At 38.1% G+C, this 25550-nt stretch overlaps 2 protein-coding genes across 4 annotated transcripts in view; one reads left to right on the top strand and one right to left on the bottom strand.

Annotated features, from left to right (window-relative positions):
• NUP54 (nucleoporin 54) overlaps window positions 1–25550 on the top strand; it is a 56025-nt gene that overhangs the window by 24851 nt on the left and 5624 nt on the right. Inside the window, exons 10-12 of one of the 3 annotated variants that reach the window (XM_057726639.1) lie at window positions 1657–1776; window positions 2124–2234; window positions 5337–6176. In XM_057726639.1, coding sequence (XP_057582622.1) covers window positions 1657–1776; window positions 2124–2234; window positions 5337–5465 — 360 coding nt within the window. In that variant the 3' untranslated portion in view covers window positions 5466–6176. Of the gene's footprint in view, window positions 1–1656; window positions 1777–2123; window positions 2235–5336; window positions 6177–25550 lie in introns of those variants that run through there. The other 2 variants (XR_009052597.1, XM_057726640.1) reach the window with 2 other exon arrangements.
• Window positions 8220–25550, bottom strand: part of ART3 (ADP-ribosyltransferase 3 (inactive)) — a 43551-nt gene continuing 26220 nt past the window's right edge. The window contains exons 4-12 of the mRNA XM_057726641.1: window positions 20199–20231; window positions 19252–19284; window positions 17861–17890; window positions 13941–13973; window positions 13304–13336; window positions 12638–12670; window positions 11295–11327; window positions 9977–10006; window positions 8220–8344 (exon numbers count right to left, since the gene is read on the bottom strand). Of these exons, the coding sequence (XP_057582624.1) occupies window positions 8220–8344; window positions 9977–10006; window positions 11295–11327; window positions 12638–12670; window positions 13304–13336; window positions 13941–13973; window positions 17861–17890; window positions 19252–19284; window positions 20199–20231 (383 nt within the window). The remainder of the gene's footprint in view (window positions 8345–9976; window positions 10007–11294; window positions 11328–12637; window positions 12671–13303; window positions 13337–13940; window positions 13974–17860; window positions 17891–19251; window positions 19285–20198; window positions 20232–25550) is intronic.

The raw sequence follows: 25550 nt of genomic DNA, 5'->3' as shown, positions 1-25550 counted from the left end.
TCTGAATTAAAGTTTTCACAAGCCATTTTTTTAGATGAGAAGACTATCTCCTTTATAAAATTTAAAAATGAATTACACCTTTAAAAAACTGATTAAAATCTTTCAGTTTGTAAATAAAGATGACTTTTTAGAATTAATTTATTGGCTGCATTGGGTCTTTGTTGCTGCACGGGTTTTCTCTAGTTGCGGCGAGCAGGGGCTACTCTTCGTTGTGGTATGTGGGCTTCTCATTGCAGTGATTTCTCTTGTGGAGCTCGGGCTCTTGGCACATGGGCTCAATAGTTGTGTCTCACGGGCTCTTGAGTGTAGGCTCAGTAGTTGTGGCACACAGGCCTAGTTGCTCTGTGGCATGTGGGATCTTCCTGGACCAGGGATCGAACCCGTGTGCCCTGCATTGGCAGGCAGATTCTCAACCACTGCGCCACCAGGGAAGTCCCAAAGATAACTGTTTTAAGAATAGCTTCTGGGGGAACAAAAACGATAGTGAAGGGGACTGGCTTTCTCAAATTTTAGAACGTATTTTAAAGCTCTTGTAATCAAATCAATATGGGATTGGCACAGGATTGGACATAAAAGATCCATAGAAAAGAACAGAGAATCCAGAAATAGATGCACACATATCTTAATATGAGAGAGGTGGTATTTCAATTCAGTGGTTTTATTTAATAAGTAATGCTTAGAATAATTGGCTATTCATCTGAAAAATAAAATTAGACTACTATATCACACCATACACAAAAATATTAGAAAATTTTGTATAGTAAAAGATAACAGAAGCCATTTGTCAAGTGATTTCAGAAAAACTTGGATTTGTAAACAGTACTGATGTTAGTTGCAGTGTTAACATTTATATTATACAAAGAGATCCTATAATTTGATCTAAAAAACCCCAACTGAAATACAGACGAAGAATGCATAAAGGCAGTTCACAGAAGAGCAGATGCAAAGTAGTTCTTAACCATTAAAAGATGGTCCTTTAACATTCAAGGGGGGAATTCCCTGGTGGTCCAGTGGTTATGATTCTGTGCTTCCATGGCAGGATGCCCAGGTTCAATCCCACAAGCCAAGTGGTGCGGCCAAAAAAAAACAAAAAGCATTCAAGGGAATACCGACTTTTTTAAAAAAATTTGTGCGATGTCTTTAATACTCATTAGATTGCAAAAAATTTAAAAGTCATCACCTTTTGCTGACAGGAATGTGCAGAAAAGGGTACTCTTATATGTGGCTTATGAATATAAGTTGTTAGGATCTTTGGAAAAGTAGTCTAGCATCTTCTAAAGACTGACACACAGACACACTTTTAAACCTGGCAGTCTCATTCTTGGGAGTCTATACCAGTAAATAGAGCTATATATACAAAAATGTTTATTACAGCATTGTTTACAGTGTCAACTAGAAATAAAATATATGCCACTCAATACGAGAATACTCAATACAAGAAATTATTGGTTAATAATGCATGAAAATTAAGTAGTCATTAAAAGTAACAAATGTAACTTGCCTAATTAAAATGGGCAAACAGTTCAAATCTTGAACTGTTAATGATTCTGTTGTTAGTGTATTCAGCTAATTTCTTTCAACAGTTGATGTGTAATAAAATTACTTACATAACTGAAAAGATGATTCTATTGTTTTTGGTGGGTTTTCTTTGTATAGGTCCTAATTAAACAGGAAATTCAGAGGAAGAGTGGGTATGCCATCCAAGCTGATGAAGAGCAGTTGCGAGTTCAGCTAGATACAATTCAGTGTGAACTAAATGCCCCTACTCAGTTTAAGGTAAGCACTTACAAGACCATAAAGTGAGAATTTGTTTCAGGTGGATCTGCAAAGAAATGTTACTTGGTCTTCAAAAAGAGGAATTTGGGCGGGGGGGGGGAGGGGCGGAGAGGAATTTTGTATACGTGTTTTTATTAAATATTTGTTGTCTTTAATCAAAACTTCCTTTCTAAACTAGACTCTTAATCATGATGTTTTGGGGTTGTATTAATGTTTCAAATAATGTACAGAGGGAGAACCAAGACACCTTTAATTAGACTAGTACCTGTCATTTTAAAATAAAACATTCTCTTTTAGAAATGGTTGCTGTTTTGAGTGGTTGTAATTCAACTCAGTATTATCTTTAGGGCCGACTAAATGAACTAATGTCCCAAATCAGGATGCAGAATCATTTTGGAGCAGTCAAATCTGAAGAAAGATACTACATAGATGCAGATCTGTTACGAGAAATCAAGCAGGTAAGTGTTACACTAGAGTGCACTTTTAAAAAGGTGAATTCGCCACTTCACATCCATTAGGATGGCTATCATCCAAAAACAAAACAAAACAAAATAATAAATAGAAAGTAACAAGTGTTTAGAGGATGTGAAGAAAATGGAAACCTCTTGCATTGCTAGAGGCAATGTAAAATGGCGCATGCAGCCACTGTGAAAAATGGTTCCTCAAAATATTACACGTAGAATTACAATATAGTCCAGCAGTTCTGTTTCTGGGTACATGCCTAAAAGAAAGTAAGGACTTGGGCTTCCTAGGTGGCACAGTGGTTAAGAATCCGCCTGCCAATGCAGGGGACATAGGTTCAATCCTTGCTCCAGGAAGATCCCACACGCCACAGAGCAACTAAGCCCGTATGCCACAAAAAAAAAAAAAAAAGCAGGGAGTCAAACAGTTATTTGTATACCCATGTTCAGAGAAGCATTATTCACTGTAGCCAAAGTGGAAGCAATCCAAGTGTCCACAGATGGATGAATAAACAAAATATGGTATATATACACTATGGAATGAATTAACCTTAAAAAGGAAGGAAATTCTCTCTCACACACACACTACAACATGGATGAACTTTGAAGACATTATGTGAAATGAGCCAGTTTAAAAGGACAAAAGTTGTAGGATTCCACTTATATGGGGTACCTAGAGTAGTCCATTTCATAGAGAGTAGAATGGTAATTGCCAGGGGCTGAGGGGAGGAGGAATGGGGTTAGTGCTTAATAGGTACAGAATTTCAGTTTGAGATGAAAAAGTTCTATAGATAGATGGTAGTGATTGTTGCACAACATGATTTAGTCAGTGCTACTGAACTATACACTTAAAAATGGTTAAAATGAACATTTTTGTATGTATATTTTTCGACCAAAAAAAAAGTTAATCATTCTCTCCCTGTTCCCCCAAAAAGATGAATTCAGAGGTAATACAGACACCAAAGTACCCTAGAACCTGCTACTTAAAGTACAGGTAGCAGCAGCACCTGGGAAGTGATTGGAATTGCAGAATCTCAGTCCTTACTTCAGACCTCCTTGATCATAGAGTGATTCATGTGCACATTAAAGTTTGAGAAGTAACTGCTCTATATCCTATCTTCCCAACTTATATGATGCCACATATAAATTATAAATATATACAGTTATTGATCCTGTCAGCCCTCAGGGGACCTGGGTGGAGGTTGGGGTAGCCAAAACCTCCAACCACTTGTCTAAGGCTCACTTTCTATGAAAAAGTTGGGAAGTGCTTCTCTAGCTTATTTTCATAGGTGTAAACAGAGATTGGTTTAATAAGGTCTGTCCATCAACTGTGTCTGAAAAAATATATTAAGATGGTAAACTTTGTGGAACATTTTAGGTAGGACTAATTGTCATGGCAGGTTGGTATGACCCTGAGGATTTTAGGTAGTTATAAATGTCATCAACAAATCTGATTTTATTATGTGCTTTAGAATGGATATTGTTGTTTTATGCAACTGAAAACTAGTTTGGCTCCTAGGTTCTCGAAAAGTATACATACATTTGATTATATTCATGTTTACAATAAAATTGACTGAGAAAGATTCCAGCATATTGGAATAAGCAACCATATGAAAGAGTTTTATGTGTGCAGTAAAATTAGGAATAATATAAACCCCTACCTAAAACGGTGAAAAGTAGTATATTGTTTTGGGATTGTATCATGGCTCATCACCTGTATCTCAGTTTCTTTATCTGTAGAGAAGAGGTAATAATGGTACCCCCAAAGTGTGTGCTCAAAGAGATTTTAAGTGAGTTAATACCAATGAAGCTCTTCAAGCTGCCTTAACACCTGGGAAGGACACTTTAAAATGTTAGCAATTGTAGTTATCACCATTATCGTCACAGTTTATACTTTTTGTACTTCAAAACATGGAAATCCTCAGTTTTCAGAATGATTATTTATTTATTATTTTAGGGGGGGTTCACCAAGTTCAATCATCTGTTTTTATACACATATCCCCGTATTCCCTCCCTCCCTTGACTCCCCCCCCCCCCCCCATCCCAGTCCTCTAAGGCATCTTCCATCTTCGAGTTGAACTCCCTTTGTTATATAACAACTTCCCACTGGCTATTTTACAGTTGGTAGCATATATATGTCTGTGCTACTCTCTTGCTTCGTCTCAGCTTCCCCTTCACCCCCCGCCCCCTCCCAAACCTTGAGTTTTCCAGTCCATTCTCTGCACCTGCGTCCTTGTTCTTGTCACTGAGTTCATCAGTACCATTTTTAGATTCCGTATATGTGAGTTAGCATACAATATTTGTCTTTCTGACTTCACTCTGTATGACAGACTCTAGGTCTGTCCACCTCATTACATATAGCTCCATCTCATCCCTTTTTATAGCTGAGTAATATTCCATTGTATATATATGCCACATCTTCTTTATCTGTTCATTTGTTGTTGGGCATTTAGGTTGCTTCCATGTCCTGGCTATTGTAAATAGTGCTGCAATAAACATTATGGTACAAGTTTCTTTTGGGATTATGGTTTTCTTTGGGTATATGCCCAGTAGTGGGATGACTGGATCATATGGTAGTTCTATTTGTAGTTTTTTAAGGAACCTCCAAACTGTTTTCCATAGTGGCTGTACCAACTTACATTCCCACCAACAGTGCAGGAGAGTTCCCTTTTCTCCACACCCTCTCCAACATTTGTTGTTTCCAGACTTTGTGATGATGGCCATTCTGATCGGTGTGAGGTGATACCTCATTAGAATGATTATTTTGCTAGTCATCTGTATTTGAGTACCTTCTTGCATTGTTTTAATATACCTTTGTTTTTTTATCAAAGGTTGATAAAAGGAATCTTTAAAAATCTACATCTTTTGTAAAATTTGTTAGATATTATTCATTGACATTTGATTTTATTGTTTTTTACAGTAGTATTTTACTGTGTATAAGTGTTAGCAAGAGATATAGTACAAATGTTTAAATATGCATATAATGAGAGCAGCCACTAACTGCTGTGTTGCTAGTTAAAATAGTGAAAAATAGCCTTTTTTCTGAGTAGTGTGCAGTTTAATAGCGAAATACATTGATATTTTTAAAATTCCTTCTAGCATTTGAAACAACAACAGGAAGGCCTTAGCCACTTGATTAGCATCATAAAAGATGACTTAGAAGATATAAAGTTGGTAGAACATGGATTGAATGAAACCATCCACATCAGAGGTGGTGTCTTCAGTTGACAGTTCACAAACTTGAAAGCTTTGTGAAATATATCTTCTTGTTACATCAGGCCTTCCTAAGAAGGAAACTGACCACATGGAGGGGGGAAGAAGGGAAACAGTCCTCTCTTCTGACTTGGTTTTTGAGAAGGTTACTGACAAATTATTATTCATCAAATCTGAAATAATTGTCACTTCACTGTTCTTCAGATAGCCTTTGAAAGATTTGCATCTAAAAGCTGTAATTACTTTAAAACAGTACATAATTACCAAAAATATTTACTATTGTACATTTTTACAACAGCATTCTTAAAAATAATCAGTGTTTAATGATTACTCTCCATTGAGCCTGTACTCTGTTTTCCATAGCAAGTGAATATGAAATGTCTACTTTGCACATAACAAAATAAACTATAATTACTTGGCTGTCAGAGATTTGTACTTCAGAATGTAAATGTATGTCAGTTTTTATATTTGTGAATTCATCTGTGGGAGGAGTAAAGAAAAATCCAAGAGTATTTAATGATTGTGGTTTTCTTTTCATTCTATAAAGATATGAAAATATATTTTTATATTATTTTACTTATTTGGAATTTACAGAACCCACCTAAGCAATTAGGATATAACAAAAACCATTTTATCATTTTTGCAACTTTTTTGTTTTTTAAACCTATTTCTAAAAAAGATGAAAACTTATAAATAAATTCTTGATTATAGTTACTTTTTATATAATTCTGTCTGGTGCTTTGTTTCTTTGGCTCTGGGAGAGTGACTGTTCATGTCCACACAAATATTAAATCATAATCACAACTCAAGAATTTCAGTTTTAACCTGGTTTTAAGTCTGACTTTACTCTCCTAAAGAAAGTATATCAATACTGATATATTTTGACTAGGGAACAGCAAATAAAAATTATTCTTATATCATCCAGGATAAAGAATTCTCTAATACATCAATAGTATCTGAAAACACTGAAAAATCTGAATTAAACATGATAATGTGCAATAGTGATTCTTGAACAACTAGATAATTTTAAACAATTCTTCTGACTGCAAACTGTGCACCTGGGCTGTATCATGTTGGCTCCTCTTGGACTGCTTTAACTCTGCGTTTCTGCATAATGCTTTGGCTTATGATGAGAGGTGTTATCAGAAACAGCCCCATGAACCTTGCCACTGTGTTTATTTTGAGGATGGCAAGGAGTGTGAGGCACTGTGTATCCAGAGGCCTCCCCCAGATCCCACTCAAGGAATCTGTCCAGATGAGGAAAAGACTAGCTAGCCAGCAGCTGAGTAGGAGACACAAACAAGGTTCATGGGGCTGTTTCTTATAACACCTCTCCTCTTTCTCATCCGTGTAGCTCAATATGGACGGTGCCTGCCCCTCTGCACACCCTCTTACTGTAGGAAGAGCTGGTGATCTAATAGATGAGAACTGTTACTCCCTGAGCCACGGTCTCTGTTGGACAGATGGCTGATCACGCATACCATGCTCACTCCTCTAGTCTTTCATTTATCGTGCTCTCATAATTGTTATGTTTCTAATTTCACAAGCCCTAGACAGGGCTTGGGGTCTGCCTTTCAGAGACAGGCTCAGTTAGCCTCCTAAGTTTTGACCCTGCTGGTGACTGCATATGTAAGGCACGGCCTGTGGGCCTTGTTCACGTAGCTGGTTAGATAACTGGACTTGGTCTGCACCTGAGTTGTGTTCCAAGCAACTGACATCCAAGTTTAGATTTGGATGGAAATGAGAAGGAAAGACCAACTTTGGCCTCTGGACTAAGTTGTGTTCTCCAGCACAATTTATAGAAGTTCTACGAACTGGCTAAGGTTCTTCTGGATAGTCCACTCAAAATTCTGAACATGAAGAGAGGTAAATGGTAGAATTAAAGCACACTGAACCCTAACACCTAGTTTAAATTTCATGTAGTTTTTCTGTATCTCTGAAAGTGGCCTTAAGTTCTTTTTTCAAACATTGGCAGTGTAGACAAGTGTCAGTTACCAAAACCCATGCTTAAATCACTGTTCAACCACAATACCTTGGGGAAAAGAGTACTGTATGGTACTCATTTTCCTTGCTTATTGAGCCCACATACTCATTCAGTACTGTCTGCCTTCCTGGGTTAACATGAGATTCAAGTTAGGAACTATATATGTGAAATACTTGCTAAACTGTGTTCATAGAAATATAAAGTGTTCATATATAGAAGGAAAATGAGATTAAAAGAATACACTATTTGGGCTTCCTAGGTGGCACAGTAGCTAAGAATCCGCCTACCAATGCAGAGGTCACGGGTTCGATCCCAGCTCCAGGAAGATCCCACATGCCACGGAGCAACTAAGCCCGTGTGCCAAAAAAAAAAAAAAAAGAATACACTATTTGAAGTCAAAGTTTGATCTTTTAAAGATGAGTAAATACCTTTAAAATTCTAATTCAGGAATTAAATTCATGTTAACCACAGGCATTACTGATATTTTAATATCTAGCAATTCTACTGAAATTATATCTAATAATTCTAAAGTCTTTTATTGAATTAAATCAAAAATATACAATTTTTTTTGTAATCATAAGATTAATACAGAAGTAAGTGAAAAATGAATTCTATGACATCTGAGTCAACTACCTGAATTTGCTAAGTGAATAACAAATATGCAATTCTCGTTTTATCAACTGACTTCGGCCAAAAAGTGAAAAATAAAACGTCATTCCTTTTGATGACTTATGTGGGATGCCTGTAGCATATTTCAAGTAATAAAGAATGTATCAGAGTACAGATCAACAAAGGTTTATAGCAGAAGCACTGATTAAAATGATGAATGTCCCAAACGGTGGAAGGAGCATTTTGCCAGAAGATGCAGAGGGATGGGTTTTGGGACCTGGAGCTGGAGCTGGAGCTGGAGCTGTTAATGAGAACACACAGTCATCGACACGTCATCTTTAGTATCAAGTTTCTTCCACCTACACCACATGTCCTGAATACATGAACAGACATTCAAGTTGTTAGAAACTTACATGAAGTCCTTCTAACCGGGACAACTTTAAAATAAATACACTTCATTACAGATTTGGGGCTATATTTTCATATATATCATCAGGGTGTGCTGATCTGGGTTTTATCTAGGATCCCACGGGCTTTTTAGTATCTTAGGTAGACAAGGTAATTTTTTGTTAAGTTCTCTAGAATTTCTTGGTAATCTTTGTACAAGGGAAGACATTCACCAATCAGCTAAATTTTCATTTTCTTTATATGCAAGATAAAGTTTAATTCTGTGTCCTTTCTATTTCAAGTAAGATAGTTATTTCATATGCATATTCTACCAATATATAGTGGAATATAGCTGCATTTTTTTTTAAACACTAACCCCTGCAAGCTGATAAAAAGTTTTTTTCCCCTCTATGCATAAAATACTACTCTGGAGAAAACTGCTTCCCTTTCATCTGAACTAGTGGAGAGAGTCCAGCCATCTAGGATGGTCTGTTTCACACTGCCCTTAACACAGATATCTGACTTCTGACTGTGTTTTGGTTTAGACTGTACAAGGGAAGACTGACCAGAAATATCCAAATGGGATCACATTTCATAAGTGAAACCAAGAGAAATAGCTCGTAAATGTTATAAAAACCTTCAACTCATAAATTTACTTGCCATAATTATGAACATGCAGTTATAGGTATACAGATGGGGAAAACGGACAGGCAGATGCACTCATGCATAGTTTGTTACTACAGAGCAGTGGTTCTCAAAGGGGCTGTTGTGCCCCCTAAGAGGCAGTTTGGAAATTTGTCAGGGTATTTTTCTGATTGTCACAGCAGTGGGGTGGAAGTAGAAGGCTACTATCCTGCAATGCTCTGGACAGTTTTGCACAATGAAAATATCGACCTACTTCCACATAAATTTCAAATGCATTGCTAGACATACATATACGTTCATGCTTAAACCCAGAACCTAAGTTTTACATATAAGCAAAATATTTTTGGATAGTTTTAATAAACAGTAGTTCCTATTTAGTGCCCATGGTATTTCTTCACTTGCATTTTCTTATATTTGTATAGAATAGCTTCCAGTCCTCTCTTAAATCCAAATTTATTTGCGTAAATACAATCATCTGACTACTTCATTATGTCTTCTAGAATAATCTAGGCATTTACATATTGAAATGCATATAGTTTTGCTATATGGTTAGGACATCATATTGACTTTTTTTATGGGTGCAAGTGGGACTTCTCTATGAATCTTATTTCAGGATACCTTTATAAAATATTTGTTCTAAAAAGAATTGGGTTGATAGGGTTGAGAACCATTGCTCGAAAAAATACAGTTTATATACATAGTTGAAAATGAGTCCTTAAGAAGCAAAGTCAAGTTGCCCCCACCATTTGCACACATAAGCATTTGGATATGACATTATAGTCTGTTATGATCCTTTAAACTCTTGAGATTTTGTTCCTTTTATTGAGAAAAAATAAATTTCTCGTTTTTCTATATTGCAGAAACAGACATTTATCAACTAAGGAAATGAGATATTTCTTACTAGGATTGTCGATATCTTGACTTTTGTCTTCTAAAATATAAGCAGATTTCGAGTTAATTGCATTGTACACATATTTATTCCAAAGAGAAAAATCTGATTAAATGATTAAGCAAACTTGCTTACCTCTGGGTACAGGACTGAAGGGCAGGGCATTAGGGTTAGAGGTATAAGTGGGATTGGGGGCAGGGCTTAGTGTTTACTCATTTGTATGCTTTGAAATTTTTTACCATGTATGTGTGTTTTCCCATTAAAAGAAAGGTTAAAATTTTGTTTACAGAAAAGTCTTTTTTCTACATATTTAACTCAGATTCCCAAGCAAAACCATAACACCTATCATTTATTGAATGCTTACTGTGTCAAGCATTGATCAAATGCTTTGTGCACATTATCACCTTTACTTCTTACAGTCCTAGTAGGTAGCAGAGTTATCCATATTATACAGATGTTCCCCAAACTTGCATAAAATCACAGAGGTAATCAGTGGTAGCAATGCCTGCTTTCAAAGCCTCTGCTCTTACTTACTATGCTATTCTAACTCCAAGTGTGTTAGCATTGAAATACTACAATACTGCCATATTTTGACGGCTCTGAAGCCAAATGCCAATTCTACAAGCCTAGATTAGAGGTGTATTTTCTATAACTACATCTAGCTAGAAGACAAGTGTCATGTGACAAAAAATGAACAAAAACTGGGTCTTGACTGTCTCACTCTAGCCTTCTACCGGTTCCTTAACTTCCTATATTTCATGTTTTCACCTCTGAAATATTGGTAACAACATTCCTCTTACTGGATTATATGAGATCCTATGTAAATGTTTTGACACCGCTTTTTTAAAAACCTGTACTACACACAGCTTTCTAGGAGAGGGCACAATACAAAACAGTCCCAGCAAAAGTGAGTAGCCTCTTTGTTGGAGGACATGGAGAGAAGTAAGGAGCACAGTACGGATGGTCCCACACTGTACAGTTTGCACACCTCTTTGATGACGCTATTCCTGTGACTACAGATCCTCTCACAGTAGCCTGTGCATCCTGGGAAGCCTCCTGTCCCCTTCTGGAATAGACAGGTGCAGCTGGAAGTCAACTGTCCCAGCTTCAGGTCAACTGTGTTTTTCTCTGCCTGACCCACGGAGCCATAAAAGCAGTCTGCTGCACACACTGAAGGGAGTTCTCAACACTTCCCCCTCTGGCTTACAGACTGGAATGTCAGAAGCTGTACCGCTCAAGTGTCCTCCCCCCATACCGCTTAAGATGGAGCTAACTGAGTGATTATGGAAAGAACCCCATGGTGCCTCCACCCCAGTAAAGAATTTATTACCAGGTTTTCCATCCGGTTGTAACATTTTTATTCCTAAAAGAGAAAAAGATTTTTAGATAATAATAAACGCAGCTACCATTTACTACTACTTTAAACCACCATTCATTCTGTCAGTACTTTATCTCATTAGGACTTTAATCAGTCCTGCAAGACAGAAATTTTCTTCGTTTTACAGATGTAGAAGCAGAGGTGCAGAAAAGTGAAATAACTTACACAAAGTTATCCGGAGGAAAATGGCAGAGGAGAGACTTCATGAAGTTGGATCTGTCTGTCTACACAGACCATGTTCATCCCCCACACCCTGCTCAGCAGCTGCCTTTCAGACAACCAGTGTGCCTAGTAAGGTCCCAGTGAGCGTACTATGCAAACTCAGGTCCAGCGAGCTGAAGAGATGTAGACACACAGTGTGTCATCAGTGTCATTAGAGGTTCACTTCAAAGTTGTGGCCAAATAAGTCCAATAGTTCAAATCTGGGTGAATATAAAAGTGTTGCTGGAACCTCTCTCTGGGTCTATCAGTGCTTTAAGTCCTGAACTGTGAATGGCTGTTTCTGTACACAGCACACAGTATCCAAAGGCAGCAACGTTAGGCAAAGCTCAGTACTGTGTGGATGGATGTCTTTTAGCAGATGCCAAAAATCTAATTTCCTTAACAGATGATCATTCTATAATAACAAAACCTACCAAAATTATTTTCAAAACACTACATGAACTCAGAAGAAAGGATTTAAGCGCTGGATAGGGGCTTGCATCCTGAGATTTCGTGTTTTTATAGTCCTTACAGATATCCCCATAAGGTAACATGATGTGTTAGCCACCTTTGAAAGATGACAATTCTGAGGCATAGAGAAGTATTATTACTGCCCATAGCTCTCTGGTTAAAAAAAAAAAAAAAAAAAGTGGACATTATCTTTTAACTTCTCCTTGTCTCAGGAAAAAAATTAAGTTTGAGGGCCTTTTAATTTTTTTCCTCCCCTATAAGCAGAAGTTCTGAGGCCCTTTTGACTTGACAGGAGTCACACTGTTCAGTTTCTCTGGCCATAGAAACCTAAGGCCCCTCAAAGGCCCTGCCCTCAGCAGCAGCCTCACACTTTTAAAATACCTGCTTTCATGGTTACATCTTAAAGGCAGCTTAAATGTGCCATGATAAACATACTGGAAAAACACTTGAGGAACCACAAGTTTTAAGAAATAGGTACTTGGTCATAAGGTAAGAGACCTGGGTCCTTCACTCACGTGATCTTGTGCAAAGTACTTAGCCTACCCTGCATATCTAATGGTGGCAATTTTATCTATACTCCCCAAATTAGCAGCTTCCTCTCCAGCATGCCTAACATTGCTTACCAGGTAGTGAAAAAGGTTCTGGAATTTTCATTCCTAAATAAGAAAGAAATTTTCAGTGACTTGCAGTTTGTTCCACTGAGTACAATTTCCAAACTCCTTGTCTCATGAACTCAAGTGATACAAGCACTAAAGGTCCCACACACTGCACTGTAGTTTCTGGCTTTTTACTTAAAAGTTCTGGCTACATGAACCATCACTGTGCAAATCCATGCCAAACTCAGAGAAGCCTTCTGCCAGGGTGCCTCACTAAGTCTGCCTCTATGCCAAGAGAGTACTATGCTTAGTTACCTGGAGATCCTAGATGCTGAGATGTTATTAGCCAAAGCTAACAGTCAGCTTTTGCACGAAGCTGAAATTTCTACTGAGTACCGTTAGCTGCAGAATCTAAGGCTGGACCGCATGCATCCAGGTCTCAGCAGCCTTGCCTTCAGCCATGCTCCCTGTTAACAGAGCTAACTTTCCTGCTCCAGGAACACATGAAACACTAGGGCGGAAAGGCACGTTTTACTCTCTTCCCCAGCTAAATCTTTGTAGAGTGACTGTAAGGCAGGTCGCTGTAAGGCAAATATTAATGAATAATAGTCTCACGACAATTTTCTCTTTAACACATGGGGGAATCCTTCTTTTCTCACACTTGAGCCAACGGAGTAAACAAAGCTGTCTTACCAGGTATTTGGGTGGCTTCCTGGCTCTTCATATCTGAAGACAGAAATGAATATTGGTTAGCGTTAACTATCTTGTACAGCTAATTCTCCCTTTGGCCTATACCACCCCCATCTCCAACCTGCCACCCCCTCCCCCCCCCCAAAGAGGGAAAAGAAAACAGTAACAACAAAAACATCTTTCAATTGCTCTTCATTCTCTAACTGGACAAAGCCCAGATTCCTTATGGTGGACTTCAAGAAATTCATCATCTGGCCAACCTTATCTTCACGAGGCAGTCCTAGTACGTCGGTTTTTTAAATGAAATAGTTCTGGGTCTAAGACTCTGCTTGGTTTAGTTCTATTGTCATTATAGTTATTAGCTCTGTAATTGGGCAGGCTTTAAACCCTCTGACCATTTCCTTACACAAAAGAAATACCTTGTGGATTTGTAGTAAGTGATGATTAAAGGTGATACATTATAAACGTGCTTATTATGTTACTGCATGGAACATAATAAGCTCTCAATAACTAGAGTCCCTCTGTTTTGACCTAACTTATTCCTCACTCTCTATGTCCAGTAAAGTCCTTCGTTCTAGAAGTCCTCATGCCTCCTTCTCCCTTGTAGCTAGTCTCCAAGAGTAAGTAAAAGATCACCTACCAGGTAAGACAGTGGAATCCTGGCCTTTCATTCCTAAAGATGAGAATAGGAACTATTTAGTGATAAATGTTGTAAGCTTGAAAATTTAACTTTCTATTTATATTTACAGTGGAAAACTAAAAGCTTTGAGAGATGACCCACTCTCAAAGCTTTTAGTTTTGGGTAGAAGGAAGGAGATTTAACCCACAGGTGCCTCACTTACAGTGAGAACTATGGCTAGTGACCCAGGAGCTCTCCTAGATTAAGCAAAACATCTCTTGTTGATTTTTTTTAGACTCTGATCTACATTTGTCATGATTTATTTTTTAAAAATAAAACTTCTTGATTATATAAGCAATGTAACTACAGATACTTTGGAAAAATATAGGAAATTATTAAAAATTACTCATAATCCCAGATACCAGAGCTATTCATTCTTAACATTTTGGTATATTTCCTTTCTGTCTCTTTGCTATATATATATATATGCTCCTATACATTTTTTATTACTTTCCCCAGTTGTACTGAGATATAATTGACATAAAACACTGTATAAGTTTATGGTATACAGCATAATGACTTGAGTTACATATATTGTGACATGATTACCACAATAAGTTCAGTTAACATCCAGCATCTCATATAGATACCAAAAAAAAAAAAAGTTTTTTTCCCCTGGTGATGAGAATTCTTAGGATCTATTCTCTTAACTTTCAAATACACCATATGGCTGTTAACTATAGTCATGTGGTACATTACATCCCCTGTACTTATTTATTTTATAACTAGAAGTATCTTTTGACATTTTAAAATAAATTTGATATTATACTCCATAAGCTGTTTTTATTCTATTTTTTAAAAAGTTTTATTGGAGTACAGTTGATTTACAATGTGTTAGTTTCAGGTGTACAGCAAGTCAATCTGTTATACATATACATATATCCACTCTTTTAGATTCTTTTCTCATATAGGCCATTACAGAGTATTGAGTAGAGTTTGTTTTTTGTGTTTTTTTTTTCCCTAGGGAATTATTTTTTATTTTTTATTTTTTTTAATTATTTTTTTGGGGGTACACCAGGTTCAATCATCTGTTTTTATACACATATCCCCGTATTCCCTCCCTTCCTTGACTCCCCCCTCCTCGAGTACCCCCCCACCCTCCCCGCCCCAGTCCTCTAAGGCATCTTCCATCTTCGAGTTGGACTCCCTTTGTTATACAACAACTTCCCACTGACTATTTTACAGTTGGTAGTATATATATGTCTGTGCTACTCTCTCGCTTCATCTCAGCTTCCCCTTCACCCCCCGCCCCCTCCCATTCCTCGAGTTCTCCAGTCCATTCTCTGTATCTGCTTCCTTGTTCTTGTCACTGAGTTCATCAATACCATTTTTAGATTCCGTATATGTGAGTTAGCATACAATATTTGTCCTTCTCTTTCTGACTTACTTCACTCTGTATGACAGATTGTAGTTCTATCCACCTCATTACATATAGCTCCATCTCATCCCTTTTTATAGCTGAGTAATATTCCATTGTATATATATGCCACATCTTCTGTATCCATTCATTTGTGGATGGGCATTTCGGTTGCTTCCATGTCCTGGCCATTGTAAATAGTGCTGCAATAAACATTATGGTACAAGTTTCTTTTGGGATTATGGTTTTCTTTGGGTATATGCCCAGGAGTGGGATTACTGGATCATATGGTAGTTCTATTTGTAGTTTTTTAAGGAACCTCCAAATTGTTTTCCATAGTGGCTGTACCAACTTACATTCCCACCAACAGTGCAGGAGAGTTCCCTTTTCTCCACACCCTCTCCAACATTTGTTGTTTCCAGATTTTGTGATGATGGCCATTCTGATCGGTGTGAGGTGATACCTCATTGTGGCTTTGACTTGCATTTCTCTGATGATGAGTGATGTTGAGCATCTTTTCATGTGTTTGTTGGCCATCTGTATGTCTTCTTTGGAGAAATGTCTATTTAGGTCTTCTGCCCATTTGTGGATTGGGTTAGTTGCTTTTTTGGTATTAAGCTTCGTGAGCTGCTTGTATATTTTGGAGGTTAATCCTTTGTCCGTTGTTTCATAGGCAATTATTTTTTCCCATTCTGAGGGGTGCCTTTTAGTCTTGTTTATGGTTTCTTTCACTGTGCAAAAGCTTTTAAGTTTCATGAGGTCCCATTTGTTTATTCTTGATTTTATTTCCATGATTCTAGGAAGTGGGTCAAAAAGGATCTTGCTTTGATGTATATCATAGAGTGTTCTGCCTATGTTTTCCTCTAGGAGTTTTATAGTGTCTGGCCTTACATGTAGGTCTTTCATCCATTTGGAGTTTATTTTTGTGTATGGTGTTAGGAAGTGTTCTAATTTCATTCTTTTACATGTTGCTGTCCAATTTTCCCAGCACCACTTATTGAAGAGGCTGTCTTTTTTCCATTGTATACTCGTGCCTCCTTTGTCAAAGATAAGGTGCCCATATGTGTTTGGGCTTACTTCTGAGTTCTCTATTCTATTCCATTGATCTTCCTTTCTATTTTTGTGCCAGTACCATACTGTCTTGATCACTATGGCCTTGTAGTATAGTTTGAAGTCAGGAAGCCTGATTCCACCAACTCCATTTTTCCTTCTTAAGATTGCTTTGGCTATTCGGGGTCTTTTGTGTTTCCATACAAATCGTAAGATTTCTTGCTCTAGTTCTGTGAAAAATGCCATTGGTAATTTGATCAGGATTGCATTGAATCTGTAAATTGCTTTGGGTAGTACAGTCATTTTCACTATGTTGATTCTTCCAATCCAGGAACATGGTATGTCCCTCCATCTGTTTGTGTCGTCTTTGATTTCTTTCATCAATGTCTTAAAGTTTTCTGCATACAGATCTTTTGCCTCCTTAGGTAGGTTTATTCCTAGGTATTTTATTCTTTTTGTTGCAATGGTGAATGGGAGAGTTTCCTTCATTTCTCCTTCTGCTCTTCCGTTGTTAGTGTATAGGAATGCAAGAGATTTCTGTGCATTAATTTTGTATCCTGCTACTTTACTAAACTCATCAATTAGTGCTAGCAGTTTTCTGGTAGAGTCTTTAGTAGAGTTTGTTTTTAATCCTATTTTTTTTGTTACTGTATTGTAAGTACTTTCTCATATCTTTATATATTTTTCAAAGACATGGTTTTTACATTGGTTAGTGTTTCATACTGTGAATATAATTTATTTAACAATACCCAACTGTTGTATACCAAGGTTATTTATAAATTTTGGCTACCATAACACTGAGTAAACATTTCTATACATATTTTGTACACATTTTTATGTTTATTCCTTAGGACAAATATCTAAGTGTTACAGCTAGGTTAAAAGGTATGCACATTTTAAAGGCTATTGATATGACTGAAACTGTCCTTCAGAAAAGTTCCAACTTATAATCTCACTAGTAATTTATGAGAGTGTTTCTGTCCCAGCACTCTTGAATAATATCAGTTTTAAGAAAGACAAAACAATTTGGGAATGAACCATACTTTGGAATATACTAAATAATCAAATGGATATAGCTAATAGCATTTAGGAAAAAATGCCATTTTTTATGCCCCAATGAACACCCTAGGTTACAAGAGTTTGTGGGATAGTCACACCTTCCTCCATCCATGTAACAGCTAGCCTAAAGTAGAGAATATTAGGTTTTCTAGAACTAGTTCCTTATGTCATGTCTCTAACTGCTCCACTGGGATGACCTATGGATTGTTAGACAGGAGACAGAGAGAGCTGCTGTGTCATCCTTACAAAGAAGGATATCCGAAACTCAGGAGGGTCTCTGATATACCAAACTACTAAGCTAATGTGGGTTCAGCCTTCTTCCCACTTTTCCTTACCAAGCCATGCCCACCTGCTCCCACCCCTAAGAAAGCTGTCTTGCAAATGTAAAGCCCCAGAGTTTATGAAAATATCTTACCAGGGTCTTCAAGCTTCTGGCTTTTCTCACCTAAGTTACAAAAAGAAACTTACCAGTTTTAATGATAGAACAAAGCAATTGGGAGTTACCATAGTTACAGCAGGACTATTTTCAGGTAATATGACCATAAAGATCCACTTGATGTATCCAGTAAACTAATGCTACTCAACTTTAAGTGTCAGCCACAGTCCAAATGCACCTTGGGTAATTGGGCTGGAACAGTTCTCTGGACCCTCCTACTAAAAGAAACTGTTACATATAGCAGGTCTCGTAGCAATCTCCACAAGCTAGAAAAATGTCTGTCTTGAAGAGTTAGCTGAAGTCCCTGTGAAGTGACCAGTAAAACCTGCAGCTGCTCTGCCAATAAGAAGTGTTACTAAGGGCTTCCTAGGTGGCACAGTGGTTAAGAATCCGCCTGCCAATGCAGGGGACATGGGTTCAATTGCTGCTCCAGGAAGATCCCACATGCTGCGGAGCAACTAAACTGATGTGCCACAACTACTGAGCCTGCGCTTTAGAGCCCGTGAGCCACAACTATTGAGCCCATGTGCTGCAACTACTGAAGCCCACAGGCCTAGAGCCAGTGCTCCGCAACAAGAGAAGCCACAGAAACAAGGAGCCCGCGCACCACGACGAAGAGTAGCCCCCACTCACCGCAACTAAAAAGAAAGCTGGCACACAGCAAAAAAGACCCAACACAGCCAATAAAATAAATTAATTAATTAATTTAAAAAAAAAGTGTTACTAAGCAACTCCTCAGGGGCATGAAATAGTTCACACAAGGACAGCAAATATCTTCCAAACATCAAGTAAACTGCATACTTAAGGAAAGGCCAGATACTTTTCTCTCTCCAATAAAGAAAAACTTATTGTAGCTACATGGGCCAAACACATAATAAGGAACTTAAATGCAAAAAAGTGATTTGGGCCATATCACCACAAATGGAAACTTGGGGTGGGGGGGGGAAGAGCATCTAATCACCCAGATGTTTTAGTCAAATGATACCAAACATCAGCTTATCTGAGAAATGCAAATGACCAACTTTTTCTACTTTCACCTGGATGTCTGGTGTCATACAGGCTAATCTCAATGACTGAATACATAAGAGACCACAGACCTGTCAAGAGTGCCTAGCTTTTCAGGTCCAACTAACCTTATTCCCCAGAATGTTTCCATATTGTTCAGATCTCCATAGAGCCAACTCTCTCATTTGCAGGGAGGTAAATTTCCCCAGAATAGGTTCTATTTTTTTCCCCTGCATATCTGCCAGGTTACTCCTTCATATGTGCAAAGCACTCTTTTTCTTCAGCTAAGAATTGAATTTGCTGAACAGGAAAGAGCTATTAAATATCCATGTATGGATAATTTTTAAAAATTAGAGCATACTTACCAGGGTTGTAGACATAGATGGGCTGAAAATATTCTGAAATACAAATATGTTTTCATTACATAGAACTATACTCAGATGTGAATGTCACGTTCAGTCTATCTTTAAATACTTATTAATAATAAAGATTTGAGTTGGCTTACATTCAAGTTACATACAAAATATGGCAATATGAGAAATATAAAATTTCAGTCTCAAAAACAAATGGATACAGATTAATTTTAATTACTTTAATAAGAATTCACAGAAAAACTAGCCAGGAAGACAGCTAGAAATGGACCCTTATTTTCAAACTTTTTACATGAAGAAATCTTCAAAAGGATCCACCCAAAGCATGCATCAGCCCAAGGCATTTTCTGTCAACTTTGGTTCAAATCTGTTGAGTCTAATTTGATCACATTGTTCCTGAATACTCTTAGAATTCCTATTTACCCTCCCAAATCTTTTCCATGGTCCTCTAAGAAAGACTATTTTTGTTACATTCTCCTATTTTTCCCTGAGGAAGTGGAAAAAGACCACATTACCATTCTGTTCCCCCCAGTCTTTCCCCTTGAGCCATATTCACACTATTCCTTCATCAGTCTCCCAAAAGTTACTTCTCAAGATGTCAAAACAAAGGAATACAAGTCTAACTCTGTGCACAGGAGTCATGTAGGGGTATTCAGGAGTCCTTAAATTCCTGTAATGACAGGTTAGGGTCACAGTGGCATGATCCCTGCATGCCCAAGGCAAATGCAATGTTTGAAATAGCTGATGGCAAGGCTGGGATAGGGTTAGGATGGACTCCTGTACCGTTCCCCTGTAAAGGTAGTAGCAGTAGCACAACTCAGCCTTGAGAAATCAATGGCTAACTGTATGACAATATTGTGGGATGGCTCTGACCTATTCCTGTGAGAAATAACACTGAGAAAGTTCCCATTACAAAGATAATACTTTACAGCATATCTTACCCATGTTCTCAACACAATTTTCAGTTTTTAGTCCTGAAACATAAAGATTAAGTTTTATTAGTTAGACACAATCTACCCTAGTAAAGATTTCAAATTGGTCTGTGCCTACTGGTAATCTAATCTGTCAGCTCCTAGTCTATCAGACTCATAATTTAGTGGAAAGCAAATAGCATTTTTGTATTCACTGTACAATCACCAAAGAGCAGTAAATCTAGATAAAACATCTAACTTTTCTGGAATTCAGTTTCCTTATTTGTATCTTTTAATTGGGAGATTGCTTCAAATGACCTCCAGAGTCCCATCTAAAGTTAACACTTTATGATTATATGATTAGTCTGAAAACATCAGGAGAAAATTCATCTGTTTAATCAATTCTCTCTTCAGATACTAAATGTCCTCCTCAACAGTTAACCTATCCCTTTACTATGACAATTCCTATTCACTGGAGAAAAACAATCTCAACCAGATCTTCAAGATCCTTGAATATATGAACAAATATCCTTTACATTCATATAGAGAAATAAAGTTGGTCTGTCCCAGAATGTTGATCTGTATATAAGGAAATCCAGAATATTTGGAGAACAGGAACATGACATCTAATGGTACACCTTTATAAGGCCCTAGATCTTCTTGCTTGTGATGCCCCAGAAAAAGTCATCAATGAGTGCCACAGTAACTCCTCTGAGACTTGGCATAAAGGGGAATCTGCTAGCCTGCCCAACAAAGCCAAGAAGTTCAGCGAGAGGGTGTTTAGATTTGATGCCAGCAATGAGCCATGGAAGGCTTCCCAGAATACCACATGAAGGCCTAGATGTCGTTATGTTCTCTTCTCTCCTTCCAACCTGGTTAACTTATCTGGAAGTTCAGCTACCTGAGGATAAACCTCTCCATCTAAGATGGGAGGGTCCATGAGAGACCTGGCTTCACTATGAGATGTGTTCATCTATAATTTGCTCTCAAATCCTGCTCCATTTGTGGAGTTTAAACCAAGAATCCAGGTGACTTGGTCCAGTTTCTACTGGTCTAGAAAATGATACAAATCTGTAAGAATTTGGATCGTATCCTGAGGCTAACCTCACGTGTTTGGCTATACAAGGAATTTTAAAAACAGTTCTAGAGACTATTAGAAAATGTTGCCTCAGCAGAAGATGAATGGATAAAAACCTCACCCAGAAGCCTTAGTTGAGGGTAAGGTGAAGGTGAGGGGAGTTGTGGATGAGAAAGCAACAGACATAATAAAGAGACAGCCCGGGGACAAGACACTGGGGAATTTAAAAAGCCTCTATCTTTTGTCTGTAGAACAAATTAGAGCATGTTTCTCAAAGTGCAGTCTTCTAATCACATACTTCAGGATTACCTGGGCACTTATTAAAATTGCAAATTCCAGGACTCTAGCCAGGACTACTGATACAGAATCTCTAGGAGCGATGCCTTATAATCTGCATTTTAAACAAGCACTCCAAGTGATTTTTATGCATAAAAATTTTGAGAGCCTCATCAGTAGTAGTAGATAGGTGTCTCTCAATGTTTAACACAGATCCACTTGTATGAGACTGCAGTTCTCCTCCTTATTTGACTCTAGGTTTAATCTGCCATCAGGGTTTTCAGCAGCAGAAATCAATCAAACATTTTGGGTTTCTAAAGAAGTAGCAGGGTTGGGGGTAAGATCAAGATGGTGGAGGAGGACATGGAGCTCACCTCATCCCAATAAACACATCAAAAATACATCTACGTGTGGAACAATTTCCACAGAAAACCAACTGGAAGCTGTCTGAAGAACTCTTATACAACCAAAGCTGCGAAAAAGATTCCCAAAAGTAGAACGAAAGACAAAAGAAAAAAAAGGCATCAGGATGGGACTGGCGCCCCTGGGAAGGATCTGTGAAGGAGGGGAGAGTCTGCAAGGGCAGGCCCTCACTCTATGAAGGCTCTCTGTCTGTTGGGAGGTCTGCTGGGACAGAGAGAGGAGCTACAGGGGCTTGGACTCCGATTATGAGGAGGAACCACATGCTGGCTTGCTAGCAATCAGCGTGGAGAGAGACTGGTGCTGATGGCTTCCACCTTGCCGCACTTTCCAGCCTGAAAGTCATGCTGGGTAAGGCTGCTAGTACGTGCAATGGCTAGGCACTGAAACTCAGGGAGACGGACCCTGGGAGAGGACTCTGTTTAGCTGTGCAGAGAAAGCCAGAGGGCCTGGGCTATGGCAGGGCTTGGCTCCAGCAGTGGACTTTGTTGGTTTGCACAGCAGGTGGCAGGCAGCATCAGAGAATCATGTGTTGGGCAAACAGCCCCTGGGGAGGAGTACTCAGCTGTTCCCTTCCAGGCAGAAGTGTTCCAGCTCTGCCCACCTCACACAGCAGCTTGGAGCCGAATTTGGGGCAGACAGGTCCTGAGAGAGCCCTACCACAGAGACAACCCCAGTCCCAGGTGGCAATACAACCACCTTGATTCTTGCAGCCACAATGCCCCAGCCCCCAGCACCACCCTAGCCCTAGGAAAGAAAGGGATGGGACCTTGGGCTGCTTCTGGGCAGAACTGTGGGTGCCTGCATGGGCAGTGGACAGGTTTGCTATGGCTACATGGGCCTCACTTGATTCAGTGCCCACCTCCTTGGGGACAAACCACACACCTAAGGGCAATGGAGCCTTATCGAACCAACCTCCAGGGCTTCTACTGGGGAGCAGATACCACCCCCCTACAAAGCTGTGACAACCATGGAACAAAGAGGAGGCCCTGTCCAAATCCAGTGCAGGCTCTGGTCACCACAACACCAATCATACTCCCTATAAAGGGGATAACACTCTGAGGAAAGATGTGGCTGGCATCCATAACAAATGCAGCCCTTACACCAAAATTATTGGACTCATACAGTCTATTCAGAGGTGCTCCCACATAAAAAACAGCCCTTCAAGACCACAGGAGATAACTGTTTATCCTAAATTTATAAAGACAGATAAATTTCAGTAAAATTTAAAAAGCACAGGAACTACTCCCACTTAAAAGAACAAGATAAATCCTCTGAAAGGACAAACAATGAAACAGACCTCTACACTCCACTGACCCTGAGTTCAAAAAGGAGGTAGTAAAAATGCTAAAGGAATTAAGAACAATTACTGATAGAAATGCAGAATCACTGTAACAAGGAACTAGAAACTATAAAGAGGAACCAATTGAAAACAACTCAATTACCAAGATAAAAACCAATCTAGAAGCAATGAATAGAAGACTAAATAATGCAGAAGAATGAATAAGTGATCTAGAAGAAAGAATAATGGAAATCACCCAATCAGAACAAAAGACAGAAAGCCAAAAAAAAAAAAAAAAGCAAGCAATATACAAGATTGATGGGATGACATAAAACGTGCCAACCTACACATAACAAGGGTTTCAGAAGGAGAAGAGAAAGAAGGGTATTAAAAAATGTATCTGAGGGAACTCCCTGGTGGTCCATTGGTTAAGACTTAATGCTTTCACTGCCATAGGCCTTGGTTCAATCCTTGGTCAGGGAACTAAGGTCCTGCAAGCTGCATGGCGCAGCCTAAAAAAAAGAAGTATTTGAAGAAATTATGGCTGAAAACTTTCCAAACCTAAAGAAGGAAACAGATATCTATGTACAAGAAGCACAGAGGGTCCCAAATAAGATGAACCTAAACAGACCAACACCAAGACATATTATAATTAAAATGAAAAAAGTTTAAGATAAAGAGAGGAATCTAAAAGCAGCAAAAGAGAACCCAGTGACAGGGCAAGAATAAAGATGCAGACGCAGAGAATGGACTGGGGTTGGGGGCGGGGGGAGGGGGGCAAAGGGGAAGCTGGGACAAAGTGAGAAAGCAGCATAGACATATATATACTACCAACTGTAAAATAGATAGCTAGTGGGAAGGTGCTGTATAACAAAGGGTGATCAACTCGATGATGGGTAATGCCTTAGAGGACCAGGACAGGGAGGGTGGGAGGGAGTTACGGGAGGGAGGGGATATATGAATAAATACAGCTGATTCACTTTGGTGTACCTCAAAAGCTGGTGCAAGAGTGTAAAGCAATTATATTCCACTAAAGAGCTTAAAAAAAAAAGAGAGAGAAACAGTCAGTTACAAAGGAACCCCCATAAGGTTATTAGCTAATTTCTCTGCAGAAACTTTACAGGCTAGAAGGGAGTGGCATGACATATTCAAAGTCATGAAAGGGAAAAATCTGCAACCTAGGATACTCTACCCAGCAAGACTATCCTTTAGACTAGAAAAAGAGATAAAGACTTTCTCAGACAAGCAAAAACTAAAAGAATACAGCAATACTAAATCTAACCTAAAAGAAATATTGAAAGGTCTTCTCTAAATAGAAAAGAATCAAGAATCTATAAGATATGTGAGCCAGGAGAGAAATATGTAGGATAAATTTGGAAATTATCTTAGCATTTGAATGATGAGCAATGCTTGTATAGCTTTAACATATCTGCAAATAAAAATGCAAACTCAATTATGTGATAAGGAATTAACTCAGGATAGCAGAGACACATACCCTGTTTTTAGTAATTATTTTGGAAAGTATGATTTCAGTTTTGTTTCTCACAGGTTTTTATAATATACTACTTTCATACTCAATTACCTTTCAATTAAAATTCTATATTGCAAAAAAAAAAAAGAATCTATAAGAAAGGGAAAATTACAATAGGAAAGGCAAATATATAAAAGGATTGAAGATCACCTAAATAAGTCAGTACACAGATTAAAAAACAATAAAAAAAATTTTGTAAAAGTGATTATAACAATTAACAACAAAAAGATAAACACTAAGATGTAAAACAGGACATCAAAATCACAAAATATGGGGGAGGGGAGTAAAAAAATGTAGATCTTTTAGAATGTGTTTGAACTTATATGACTACCAGTCTAAAGCAAGTAGATATAGTTATGGGTTAAAATACTTGGAAACCAGGGTAACCACAAGTCAAAAACATACAACAGATTCACCAAAAACAAAAAGAAAGCAATTCAAGCATAATACAAAAGACAATCAAAACACAAAAAGAAAAACAAAAACAAAAACAAAGAAGAAGGAGAAGGAGGAGAAGGAGAAATGAACAAGGAAGAACTACAAAATCACGTGGAAAGCAAGGTTTAAAACGGCAATAAATATATACTTGTCAATAATTACTTTAAAAATGTCAATGGACTAAATGCTCCAACCAAAAGACACAATGCAGATTGGAAAAAAAAAATAAAAAAGAACCTACAGTATGCTGCTTACAAGAGACTTACTTTAGGGCAAAAGACATACATAGATTGAAAGTGAGGGGATGGAAAAAGGTATTTAACACAAATGAAAACAACAAGAAAGTGGGGGTAGCAA

This window comes from Hippopotamus amphibius, chromosome 3 (genome assembly GCF_030028045.1).
Source record: "Hippopotamus amphibius kiboko isolate mHipAmp2 chromosome 3, mHipAmp2.hap2, whole genome shotgun sequence".
NCBI classification, from domain to species: domain Eukaryota; kingdom Metazoa; phylum Chordata; class Mammalia; order Artiodactyla; family Hippopotamidae; genus Hippopotamus; species Hippopotamus amphibius.
The sequence above is the reverse complement of the archived record's forward strand: the minus strand, read 5'-3'. Positions and strand labels throughout refer to the sequence as shown.